The sequence below is a fragment of the Scyliorhinus canicula genome, chromosome 11 (assembly GCF_902713615.1).
Source record: "Scyliorhinus canicula chromosome 11, sScyCan1.1, whole genome shotgun sequence".
NCBI lineage: Eukaryota > Metazoa > Chordata > Chondrichthyes > Carcharhiniformes > Scyliorhinidae > Scyliorhinus > Scyliorhinus canicula.
This window is the reverse complement of record NC_052156.1, coordinates 100,424,097-100,437,095: the sequence shown is the minus strand read 5'-3', so window position 1 is coordinate 100,437,095 and position 12,999 is coordinate 100,424,097. Positions and strand designations below refer to the sequence as shown.

The 12,999-nt window shown below is 49.5% G+C and overlaps 1 protein-coding gene across 2 annotated transcripts in view; it reads left to right on the top strand.

Moving 5' to 3' along the window:
- cfap54 (cilia and flagella associated protein 54) overlaps positions 1-12,999 on the top strand; it is a 763,542-nt gene that overhangs the window by 651,552 nt on the left and 98,991 nt on the right. For both annotated transcript variants that reach the window (XM_038810895.1, XM_038810894.1), the window contains 2 exons: positions 1,298-1,460; positions 11,430-11,531. In XM_038810895.1, coding sequence (XP_038666823.1) covers positions 1,298-1,460; positions 11,430-11,531 — 265 coding nt within the window. The remainder of the gene's footprint in view (positions 1-1,297; positions 1,461-11,429; positions 11,532-12,999) is intronic.

The window sequence follows — 12,999 nt, the reverse complement described above, 5'->3', positions numbered from 1 at the left end:
CCATATGCTCGCTCTCGTCTATTTTGCCCACCTCAGGATCCTCTCTCAGCCCTGATATCAGTGTAGCTTTGTGATGATCGCTCTCGGCTGCTCCCCTGCCTTGGGCTTCGGTCTGATCTATCTGTCTGCTCTGTTGAGTTCTGGGGGTGGGGAAGCTGCCTCTCCCGACTAGGTTGCCCAGCATTTGGGCGATGTAGCCTGTCAGGTTTCGACCCTCGATGTCTTTAGGCAGGCCCACAATCCGAACATTCTGTCGTGGGACTTGTTCTGCTTTTCCTCAACTTTCCCCTTTAAGCTCCCTTGAGCCGCCACCAACTTTTTGACTTCTTCCAGAGCGACAATCCTGTCTCTCTGGTTCGTTGAAGCTCTCTTCAGGTCGTGACCGTCCTCTCCTGTGCCTTCACTTTCTTCCCCAACCTGTTGATTGTTGTTTGTAAGGTGACCATCGCCTCCATCACCACCACCTTGGATTTCAATTCTGAACGCCTCTTTGATGGCAGTCAGTCCTTCTTGAGGAAGGTCTTCCATCTGTCTCCAGGTGGTGAGGCGGAGGCTGATGTTCAGATTGATAGTCTCCCTCTCTCTTGGGTGGCCTGGGCCCCCTAGCCTCGTGGGTCCGCCAGTTCATCCACTTGCTGTTCGTGGCTCTTTCCGACACTTTTGCCATCCCTTCGACCACTCAAGCTCCTGTTTGCTGGCATTTCTTTTTGTGATCGTTTTCTTTCCTCCATTGAGGTTGATTTGCCTTCAATTTTTCGGGCAAAATTCACCTAAAAATGCCTATTTGTTTCTGGTTGAGAGGAGAGCCACTTGATATGCATCCGCTCAGCACATCACTATCACCAGAAGTCCTGGGAGTCTTTTCTATTGTTAGCATCCCTGAGACATCAGGGGCTAGATTCTCTTGTCGGCGAGATCCTCCGGTTTTGCCGACTGCGCACTGACGCCTGGGGATTTCGCGACAGCATGGGGGTGCCGACAATGGAAAACCCCATTGATGGGGCTGACGAGACGAAGAATCCCGCTGCCCGCGGGAGCGCTGCACCAGCGGAAGACGGAGAATACCACCACAGACTTCCAACATAATTCATGTGTTCGGTCCTTTGCTGCCTTCCCAGTGACAGCAACCCAATGAGGAATGATATTACCTGTATTCATAATGAGGATGCTGTACAGAATACATATGTTCGTGGCTATGTCCTACCACTAGTCTGCCACCAAAAGAAAATTCTACCATTATTTTTAAATGAATGATGACCGACATAAAAAGCGGTGATTCTCTTTTTTTATCTTGCAGGTTGATGAGGCAAGCATATTTAGAACTCGTTTTGTTATACTTCAACCTTGATGAGGATGAAGAGAAGGAAGCAGAGAACAGTTTAAAACATGAAATGACATTAGAAAACAAACTGTCAGTGAAATCAGGACTAATTTTAGTTCCAAAAGCACCTAAAAAAAAGGTGAGTATAGATTGATAATTACAAGTGATTTAAGTAGAATGCCTGTGTGTAACATTAATGCTCTGTCTGGGTTTTATTTCATAAACATGAACCTGAGGGAGGTTAATAATGACGAGGTATCAATTGATCTTGTTCGACATCCTCTTAAAGCAACACACTGTACCAATACTTCACACTACATTCCGGAAGAGTTTACAAATCCCCTAACACACCTCCTTCACATCCCCAAACTCTTCATTGACTCAAACATGATGGAAACTCCCATATTGTCCATTTCACCAGATCCATCGCAATTACTATACACTTTTAAAATTTACAGCCTTATCCTGACACACAATCTTCCAATTTATACATTTGCATAAACATAAATGTTTGTTTTCAAATACTTTGGACGTTTACCTTGTGATTTGTTACTTAGGAACATGACACAAAATGAGAAAATGGACCATTTAATATGCTTGACTTCTTCGCAAAGGTGACTATGCAATGCCTTACTGGGTCATAGAGAACTATTTTAGTGTCACCCAGTAAGATGAATAGAAACATGAATGGTGATAAATGGTGATATGGGAGCACCTTCAGTAAAATGTCACTATGAACCCGAGGGAGTTTCTGACTCTGGGCTCCTGCCACCTGGGAATTATTCTAAAGAATAGGAATTTTGTTGCTCTGTAAAGGATGCCTGTCACCTGATTAATGTTGTATAGATCCCCTGTTGCAGACTGAAAGGATCCAGAGTTGTAACAATGTAACATTATTACTTGAATTGACACAGATAGAGCAGTTGTGGCAATGAGGTTGATTTACAGATCTTCATGGTCAAGTGAGCATAAATGCTCAAGTGGCATCCTTGGAGGCACCGTTGTCAGATAGATAGTTTGATGAAACCCCACTGATGTTATGTGTGTGAGTGTTCCAACCTGAAACACTAGTTTTGTGCAGAGTATTTTTTGGGGGTATTAATGCGAAACCTTTGTGGACACAGTGAGAACTCAAACGTCTCTTTCATTAAATGACAATAAAGTATTTATTAAAGTTGAAGAAATATAATGAAACAGTACAAAGAACATCTTATACTTTGGCACATTAACAGTAACTTAATCCCTCAAAGGCTGGAAACCCCAAAAAGTCAGAGGCTTGTTCCCAGGGTAGAGGGGTCAATTACTAGGGGGCATAGCTTTAAGGTGCGAGGGCAAGGCTTAGAGGAGATGTACGAGGCAAGTTTTTTACACAGAGGGTAGTGGGTGCCTGGAACTCGCTGCCGGAGGAGGTGGTGGAAACAGGGACGATAGTGACGTTTAAGGGGCATCTTGACAAATACATGAATAGGATGGGAATAGAGGGATATGGATCCCGGAAGTGCAGAAGATTTTAGGTTAGACGGACAGCATGGTCGGCGCAGGCTTGGAGGGCGGAAGGGCCTGTTCCTGTGCTGTACTTTTCTTTGTTCATCTGTTCCACACCCATTATCCTAAACTCTGCTGAGACCCCTCCATTTCCCAAGCAATCATAAATCTATTGGTCAAATCTTGCCTGTGACTAGCACACGGTACAACTTAAGTGACCAGGACTTGGGAATGGTCTTCGGTTTCATGAAGAAAACAATCTTTTGCACAAACTGACCTTTTGCCTTCAGTCCTTCATCTCTACCTGAATTGTTTCCTGAGGTTGGCTGCCCCTCTCTAACTCTCTTGTTGTTGCTTCTTCAACTTCTCATCTGTGTCTGACCAGCTTCCTGGCTTCATAGTACTCTTACTACTAAATGTATCAGTTGCAAACAAAACACTGTTCCCTATTCTTTCCTTTTCCTTCCTTTCTCTTAGTTGCTGCCCAAACATTGTTCACAAAATACATGGAAGTTTGAGATCAAACCCGGGTCCTCGGCACCGTGAGGCAGCAGTACTAACCACTGCGCCACCTTGCCGCCCAATAACATCAAATTCAGTAGGCCTAACCCCTCCCCCCCACCAGCCAGCCCCTCTGCAGTATCATATCCATGCCCTTGAAAAATGCCATAGGCAAAATGACTAGCAGGCACTGAAAGAAAAACAAGAATCGCGGCAACATATTTATCTTTACTGCCTGTACCCGGCCCGCCAACGACAGAGGAAGATTATTCCACTTCAACATATCAACTTTACCAGCCCTACCAATCTAGTGAAGTTGAACTTCCGGACATCTGCCCAACCCTGGGCCACCTACACCCCCAGATACCTAAAGTGAGACACTGTCAGATGGAATGGCTGACCCCCTACCCAGATCCTGCCCCTGGAGAGAAAACCACAAAGTACTCACCTTTCCCCAAATTCAACTTATACTACCCAGAGAATGTCCCAAATTACTGCAGCTAGTCCATTATGTCCCCCACCAAAGAGCCCAGCTCCAAAATATATAACACAAGTCATCTGCATGCAAGGGCACCCTATGCTCCACACCCCTCCCCCCCCCCCCTCACTATCCCCTTCCACAACCCCAAGCTCCTCAGCACAATGGCTCTATAACCAATACAAACAGAAGGGGGGACATAGGCACCCCTGCCTCGCCACCCGTGGCAATGCAAAATACCCTGAATTTATATTATTTGTGCGTACGCTCACCATTTGCTCCTTATACAGCAACTGCACCCTGCACCCATGCCACAGACCTCATCCCAATCCCAAATTTGTCTAACACCGCCATCAAATAACTCCACTCCACCATCAAACGCCTTCTTTGCACCTAATGCCACTCTGCCAGAGAATGCACCACATTCAGCAGCCTCCTCACATTCAATGACAGCTGTCTGCCCTTAGCATACCACATCTGACCCTTCCCAATCACCCTCGTAAGACACACCTCCAACCTTAACATCAGCATCTTAGCCAATATCTTGTCGGCCATGTTCAGCAGCGATATGGGCCTCTACGAGCCACAATCCATCGGATCCTTATGCTTCTTAAACAGCAACAAGATCAAGGCCTGCCCCATCGTTTTTGACAAGACCCCCCTGCCCATTGTGTCCTTGAACATTTCCACCAACAACAATGTCAGCTTATGCTTAAATCCTTCATAAAATTCGACCGGGAACCCATCCGGCCCTGCTGCCTTCCCCAACTACATCTTCCTGATTGCCATCTTTACTTCTTCCACCCCACCAGCTCCTCCAGCGCTGCCCTCTCCACCTCACCCAACCTTGGGCTACTCTAACCCCCCCTCCCTCAGGAACTCCCTCAAATCCCGCTGGTCCTCTGGTGGCTCCAATTTTTGACAAGAACCTATAGAACTCCTCAAACAGCTTGTTAATCTGTTCCGGTGCCACCACCAACACCCCTGTCTTATTCCAAACCTGAACTATCTCGCTTGCGCGATAGCCCTACGAACCTGACCTGTGAGTATACGTCCCTACTTTCTCTCCGTACTCATAGGCAGGTCCCCTCACTCTTCTCAACTGACGCACTGCTTTCAGGGGGAAAGCCAGGGAGTCAGTAGGTCAAACCTCACCTGCAACCCCAGATCCATCTTCCATCACTACCTCTGAACCGTCCCCTTCTCCAGTACCACGTTCATATCCAATACGGAGCGTGATCTGAGATCACAATTGTCGAATTCTATGCTCTCTTAACTCTGGCAAACAGTGCCTTTGCCACCATGAAAAAGTTAATCCTCGAGAACACATTGCGCATCAGGGGAAAAAACAAATACTCCCGGTCCCTCGGGAGTAACAATCTGCACCAGCAACCCCCCCAGCTCCTCCCCCCTGCTGGTGTCAGCAAGCGCGGCTGGGACCCAGCCACCCTCGGCTTCAGCACTGTGTTTCAATTCCCCACCCCCAATATCAACTCATGGGTATCCAGATTTGGAATGATAACCAGCATTCTCTTCACAAACCCATCATTCCAACTGGGGGCATATGCGCTTGCCAACGCCACCCAGTGTACGCTATCACGTACCTGCCCCCTTGATCCTTCTCCACCACCTTCTCCATCTGGAACCTCACCCACTTACCCACCAGAAACCCCCCCCCCCCCCCCGCCGGAGCGCTACTATCAATCCCGAATGAAACACCTGACTCACCCAGCCCTTTCCGAAGCCTCATTTGGTCCTTCACCCTCTGACTGGTCTCTTGCAGAAACAAATCAGCTTTTAAACTCTACAAATGTGCAAAACCTCTTGCTCTCTTCACTGTCCCCCTAACTCCCTCACGTTCCACATCACCATTCTGAGCGGGGGTTTCGCACAACCCACTTTTCTCACAACCCCCCTCCAATCCGCCATCACTGTTACCCCAGGCCCCGTCCATCTGGCCAGACTCGCTCCAATCCTTTTGTTATCGTCGACCCTCTCTCTCCCCAGCCCCCCAGAATCCTCCCACCTGCTTCCTCTTGCAAACACCTCACCCAGTATCAGTCTCCTCCTCCCCCCCCCCCACCCCCCCCCCCCCCCCCCCCCCACCATTCACACCTCCCAGGTCCATCAAAACCTGCTTGATCAGGCACCAGTGACCACAGGCTCTCCCCCCACCACACTCTCATTCATTAGCAAACCTTTGTTTGCTAGCGCGGTGGCCCCTAACAGAGCCCCCCCTCCACCACAGAATGGGCTTGGGTGGAGTGCTCTTTCAGTGGGTCAGTGCAAACCCGGTGGGCTAAATGGCCTCCTGCATTGTGGGGTTTCTATACGTCTGTAATAATTATCAAGGCAAAAAATGTTAACGGTGAAGAATGGAACAGTTTCCATTCATGTTGTGTACTGCGAGGAATCAGCATTCCCTGATTAGGTACAAGACAAAGTAAGCTTTGTCTCCCCAGTCCCATCAAAGTTTGAAAGGCATCCCTTTTGAGAATGGTACCTTTTCTATTTCCCTGAAAGATAAGCAGAATACTGTGAATGCTTAAAAACTGAAATAAAATAGAATGTTGGACACACAGACAACAATTATAGGAAGAGAATCATCATTAATATTTCAGGGTATTGGTCTCTCATGTTAATTCTATTTCCACTTCCCTATTTGACAACCCAGTTCCATTGTTCCAAATTAGGGTCATTCTTCCATGTCAAGGGAAACTGTGGACTAGGATTTCCCAAGCTAACTTTGTGATGGAACCATCAATTCACCAGACACGTGTTTCCAATGTGAATCTAGGCTTTAATCGACTTACTTCAGAGCCAGCCTGTTATCTGTTGATGAACTCGTAGTGACTCAGGACAAGGGTATTTATACAGCTGCACTAGGGGGAGGAGTCGTGGGCGGAGCCAAGGGTGGAGCCCAGTACAAGTTCCTGAGTGCTCCCAGCGCTACTCCCCCTAGTGGTAGGATAGCGCTACTGCGCTTACAAAGGCAGTGTGAATTAACATATATACATCTATATTACATTCACCACATTCACCCCCTGCAAAAAAATCAAGTCCGGCGAGGGTGGTGGTCTAGTCTATAAAATCAGTCTGTCCGGTGGTCGACTTGTCTGCTGAGATCTGCGGAGCACCGGGGTTGCAGCCGCTTACGGTGGCTGTATGGGTGTAGTGTGCTGGGGTACGATGGCGGACTCCAGGGTGGGTTGTATCCGAGCTTCATACTCTCCTGGTTCGACTGGGGGCGCTGGGGGCTGGTCAGCGCGGGGGCACGGAACTGGTGGAGCGAGCTCGTGGGCTCGGGAGCGCAAGGGGGCAGCAGCATGGGGTGTTAAGTGAGAGGTCCTTCTGTGGGGGTAGAAGGGGCGCTGGATCCGGTGGGTGCCAGATCCCGGAGGGATACTGTGTCCTGACGGCCGTCAGGGAACTTGACGAATGCGTACTGGGGGTTGGAGTGGAGCAGGCGCACCTTTTCAACAAGGGGGTCGGTTTTGTGCGCCCTGATGTGTTTCCTCAGAAGTACGGGGCCCGGCGTCCTCAGCCATGCCGGAAGTGAGACCCCCGTGGTAGTGCCCCTGGAAAAAATGAAGAGCCTCTCGTGGGGGGTCTGGTTGGTCGCCGTACACAAAAGGGACCTAATAGCGTGGAGCACGTCTGAGAGGACTTCCTGCCACTGGGAGACTTGGAGCTTTCTAGAACGGAGGGTCAGTAGGATGGTCTTCCAGACCGTCGCGTTCTCCCTTTCCACGTGGCCGTTCCCCCTGGGGTTGTAGCTGGTAGTCCTGCTCGAGGCAATGCCCCTGTCAAGCAGGTACTGACGCAGCTCATCGCTCATGAAGGACGAACCCCGGTCGCTGTGTACGTAGCTGGGGAAACCAAACAGGGTGAAGATGCTATGCAGGGCCCTAATGACTGTGTGGGAGGTCATGTCGGGGCACGGGATAGCGAATGGGAAACGGGAGAACTCGTCTACGACGTTTAAGAAGTAAACGTTCTTGTTAGTTGAGGGGAGTGGCCCTTTGAAATCAATCGCGAGGCGTTCAAAGGGCCTAGAAGCCTTGACCAGGTGGGCCCTGTCTGGTCTATAGAAGTGCGGTTTGCACTCCGCACAGATCGGGCAGTCCCTGGTGACCGCTTTTACCTCCTCGTTGGAGAAAGGCAGGTTTCGGGCCCTGATGTAGTGGGTGAGCCGGGTGACCCCCGGGTGGCAGAGGTCATTGTGGATGACTTTTAATCGGTCGATCTGCGCGCTGGCGCATGTCCCGCTGGATAGGGCATCCGGAGGCTCGTTGAGCTTCCCGGGTCGATATTTGATATCGTAATTGTAGGTGGAGAGGTCGATCCTCCACCTCAGAATTTTGTCGTTTTTTTATTTTGCCCCTTTGCGAGTTGTCAAACATAAAGGCAACCGATCTTTGGTCGGTGATGAGGGTAAACCTCCTACCTGCGAGGTAGTGCCTCCAGTGACGGATAGCCTCCACAATGGCTTGTACTTCTTTCTCGACTGAAGAGTGTCGGAGTTCTGAAGCGGAGAGGGTACGGGAGAAAAATGCAACTGGTCTCCTTGCCTGATTTAATGTGGCTGCAAGAGCTACCTCTGAGGCGTCGCTCTCTACCTGGAATGGGGTGGATTCATCCACCGCCAGCATGGCCGCTTTGGCGATGTCCTCCTTGATGTCATTGAAGGCCTGGCGTGCCTCGGCTGACAGGGGAAATTGTGTGGTCCTAAAGAGTGGGCGGGCTTTGTCCACATATTGAGGGACCCACTGGGCGTAGTAGGAAAAAATCCCAAGCACCGTTTGAGGGTCTTGGGACAATGAGGGGGAGGGAGTTCTAAGAGGGGGGTTCTAATACAGTCTGGGTCGGGGCCCAGGACTCCGTTTTCCACGACATAGCTGAGGATGGCTAGTCTGGATGTGCAGAAAACGCATTTCTCCTTGTTGTACGTTAGGTTGAGTTTCTGTGCCGTCTGGAGAAAACGGTGGAGGTTGGCGTCGTGCTCCTGCTGGTCATAGCCGCAGATGGTGACATTGTCCAAGTACGGAAACGTGGCCCGCAGCCCGTACTGGTCCACCATTCGGTCCATTGCTCGTTGGAACACCAAGACCCCATTAGTGACGCCGAAAGGGACCCGGAGGAAATGGAAGAGGCGGCCAATGGCCTCGAATGCCGTGTAGTGGCGGTCCTCCGGGCAGATTGGGAGCTGGTGGTATGCAGACTTCAGATCCACCGTGGAATAGAGCTGGTACTGGGCAATCTGGTTTACCATGTCTGCAATCCTGGGGAGGGGATACGCGTCGAGGAGCGTAAATCTATTTACAGTCTGACTGTAGTCGACCACCATACGGAATTTTTCCCCGGTCTTAACGACCACCACCTGAGCTCTCCAGGGACTATTGCTGGCCTCTATAACCCCCTCACTGAGTAGCCTTCGGACCTCTGCTCTGACAAATACCCTATCCTGCAGGCTATACCGCCTGCTACAAGTGGCTACGGGTTTACAGTCCTTAGTGAGAGGATGGGGGGGGAATTCGCAGCGTAGCGAGGCTGCAGATCGTGAATGGGGGCAGGGGCCCTCCGAAGCTGAGGGTGAGGCTCTTGAGGTTGCATTGGAAGTCTAGGCCTAATAAGAGTGGCGCGCAGTGTTCGGGCAAAACGTAGAGTTTTAATTTCGAGTAACTAGCGCCTCGGATTGTGAGTGTCACGGCGGTGCGCCCCTGGATCTGGACCGAGTGGGAGCCTGAAGCGAGCGCGATAGTTTGCTGCGTGGGGAAAACGGGGAGCGAACAGCGTCTTACCAGGTCTGGGTGTATGAAGCTCTCAGTGCTCCCGGAGTCGAAGAGGCATGGCGATTTGTACCCATTGATATGGACCTCTGCCATCGAGTTTCGTAGATTCTTTAGTCGTGATTGGTCCAGGGTGACCGCGCTGAGTTGCGGGTAGTCGGCGGCTCGATCAGCTGTGCTGGAGTGGCCCTGTGATGACTGCCCTCTGAGTTCATAGTCTAATTCGAATTCCTCCGCTGAGTTGTCCGAGCGCGGAGATGCCGATCGGGCCCGTGGATCACACGTGGCGGGCGGCGAGGAAGATGGCGTCCAAGATAGCGGCCCCCATGAGTTGTACGTGGCCGGCCGCGTGGTGGAGGTTTTCCAAGATGGCTGCCCCCATGGATCGCACGTGGCTGGAGGGGGCGGAGTCGGGGCATAGGCCGCAGCGTTTCGGGCCCCGCAGGGCTGCAAGTGAGGGGAACGATTACTGTGAGTTGCTGGGGAGTTGGAAGCTGGGGCCCTTTTTGCGAGGCACACGCTGGCGTAATGCCCTTTTCGCCCGCAGCTGCTGCAGGTCACGTTGCGGGCCGGGCAATGCTGCCGCGGGTGCTGATTCTGGCCGCAGAAATGGCAGGCTGGAGCAGCATAGTGGCTGGCTGGAGCAGCATTGTGGCTGGCTGGGGCAGCATGGTGGCTGGGCGGCCGCGTAGCACAGGCCTGGGGGAGTCGCTGGTGGGGGGCCCATGATTGGGTCGCGGGGTCCGCGGGGATCGAGTTAAGGCTGCGGAAGGAGACCTCATCATGGTAGCAGCTTCCACAGTCGTTTCTAAGTCCTGGGTCCCCTTTTCCAGCAGTCGTTGGCGCACATAGTTAGACCTGAAACATCGCGTACCGCCAATTCCCTGTGTTCAGCCGCGGTAACCACTTGGTAATTACAGTCATTGGACAAATTATTAAGTTCTCTTAGGAATTCGGCGAGTGATTCCGTAAGCCGCTGACAGCGAGTCGTGAACACATGGCGAGCGTAAACTTCATTAATGGGCCTTACATACATTTTTTCGAGAACTGCTAGCGCCGCAGTATATGAACTGGCCAAGTTTAGTTGTGTGGAGATTCTGTGGCTCACCCTCGCGTGCAGTAGACTTAGCTTCTGATCCTCTGTAGTTTTGGCTGTGCTCGCTTCGGCCAGGTAGGCCTTGAAGCACCGGATCCAGTGGGAGAAGATTTCTTTAGCCTCTGCATCCTGCGGGTTGAGTTCCAGGCGTCCAGGCTTGAAGGCCGATTCCATAATCGATCTTTACTGTTCTTAAGTCGATTAAATTGATGGAACTATCAATTCACCAGACACGTGTTTCCGATGTGAATCTAGGCTTTAATCGACTTACTTCAGAGCCAGCCTGTTACCTGTCGATGAATTCATAGTGACTCAGGCTGACTCTGGACAAGGGTATTTATACAGTTGCACTAGGGGGAGGAGTTGTGGGCGGAGCCCAGTACAAGTTCCTGAGTGCTCCCAGCGCTACTCCCCCTAGTGGTAGGATAGCGCTACTGCGCTTACAAAGACAGTGTGAATTAACATATATACATCTATATTACATTCACCACATTTTATATAAAGACTGCAGCCAGCAAAGAGATTTCCATTCTGTATAAATAGGATGAATATGTGAGGAGCCAGAGATGGAAGAAGAGTGTGTTCATCTAATTCACCATGAACACTCTTACAACAATTTCTGAACTATTCATCACAATAGTTAGGTTAAACCTAATTTTTTACAGATTTAAAGATTCTTTGTTCTGTGTTTGGTGTGCATATTTTGACAAACTTAAGAAAACAGTTTATTAAGTGTCAATAACTTTGTTCATTAACTAGATTACTGGCCAAGGACGATTGATAGAAATATTGCAATATGTATTGAAGGCGCCTTCAAAATATAAATTGCTGGCATGGGTTGCCATCAGAGCTGCAAACGAGGTTTGTGCAATTATTCAATTGTCCTGTTAATCATTTGTGTCTCTGCATAGCATAACAGATAGCAATTAGATGTCATATCGGAAGAATTGTGGCCTCGCTGTGATGGAATTTCACAGATGGGTTTTAAAGCCTAACAGGCAAATCTAGCCCAAGTGTAGAAAATGTGGAAACCTTTTGGAAATGATGAGAAACATGACAGGAAGAAGATTAATCATAGGAGCCCATTTGAGATAAGCAGAGTAGGAAAACGGATTTCGAAATTTGTATTCAAATCAGCATAACATGAAGAGTAATAGATATACTTGTGAAACGATTATTATTATTATTATTATTATTATTATTATTAAGGTTCAATTCCGACCTTGGGTGACTGTGTTGAGTTTGCACATTCTTCCCACCTCTGCATGGTTTTCCTCCCAGAGTCCAAAGATGTGCAGGTTCGGTGGAGTTATGGGGTTACGGGATAGGGCGAGGGCCTGGGTGGAGTACTCTTTTGGGGGTTGGGGCAGACCTGTTGGGCCAAATAGCCTCCTTCTGCTCTGTAGGGATCCTATAATTCCATGACTTTGATTTATGATTGATAGACTCAAAAATCTCGAAAGGATGATTTTGCAATCCATCCCCAGAAAATTGAAATCTTGAACTGTTGATCATTACATGGAACAAGAAATCCAATCAATGCCACTCTTTCCTGCACACCTACCATGAATGAACAGATTCATGTTTGTTCTCAATTGTTCTCAATACTACAGCAACGGAAATGATCCTCATTTCTCTTTAGAGAGATGTGAGGAATATGTTCCCATGGGAATGACAGACAAAGGTACTGTGAGAATGAAGGTCCCTTTTTTCAATAATTTCAGGCCAGTCACTCCATCAAGCATGATGCCTAATTTCCTCTTCTTCAGACACACAAGCATCTGGTTTGTTCTGTTGTACATTAGGGTATGAACTGGAAGATCCCGCCCTCTGTCCATTGGGTTTTGATCTCAAGGTTGGACATTATGTGCTACGTCCCTTTATAGTGAGTGGATACTGAAGTCATTTTGTCAAAGCGTCTCAAGTTACACTAGGATCATAACGATCCTCACACCCTACATTAAGATCCTTCTTTACTATCCAGTTCTTCCTGTTATGATATGACGAGTGCATGCATGGTAGCACAAGTGGATAGCACTGTGGCTTCACAACGCCAGGGTCCAAGGTTCGATTCCCACTGGGTCACTGTCTGTGCAGAGTCTGCATGTTCTCCCCGTGTCTGCGTGGGTTTCCTCCGGGTGCTCTGGTTTCCTCCCACAGTCCAAAGACGTGCAGGTTAGGCGGATTGGCCATGATAAATTGCCCTTAGTGACCAAAAAAGGTTAGGAGGGGTTACTGGGTTACAGGGATAGGGTGGAAGTGAGGGCTTAAGTGGGTCGGCGCAGACTCGATGGCCTCCTTCTGCACTGTATGTTCTATGTTCTATACG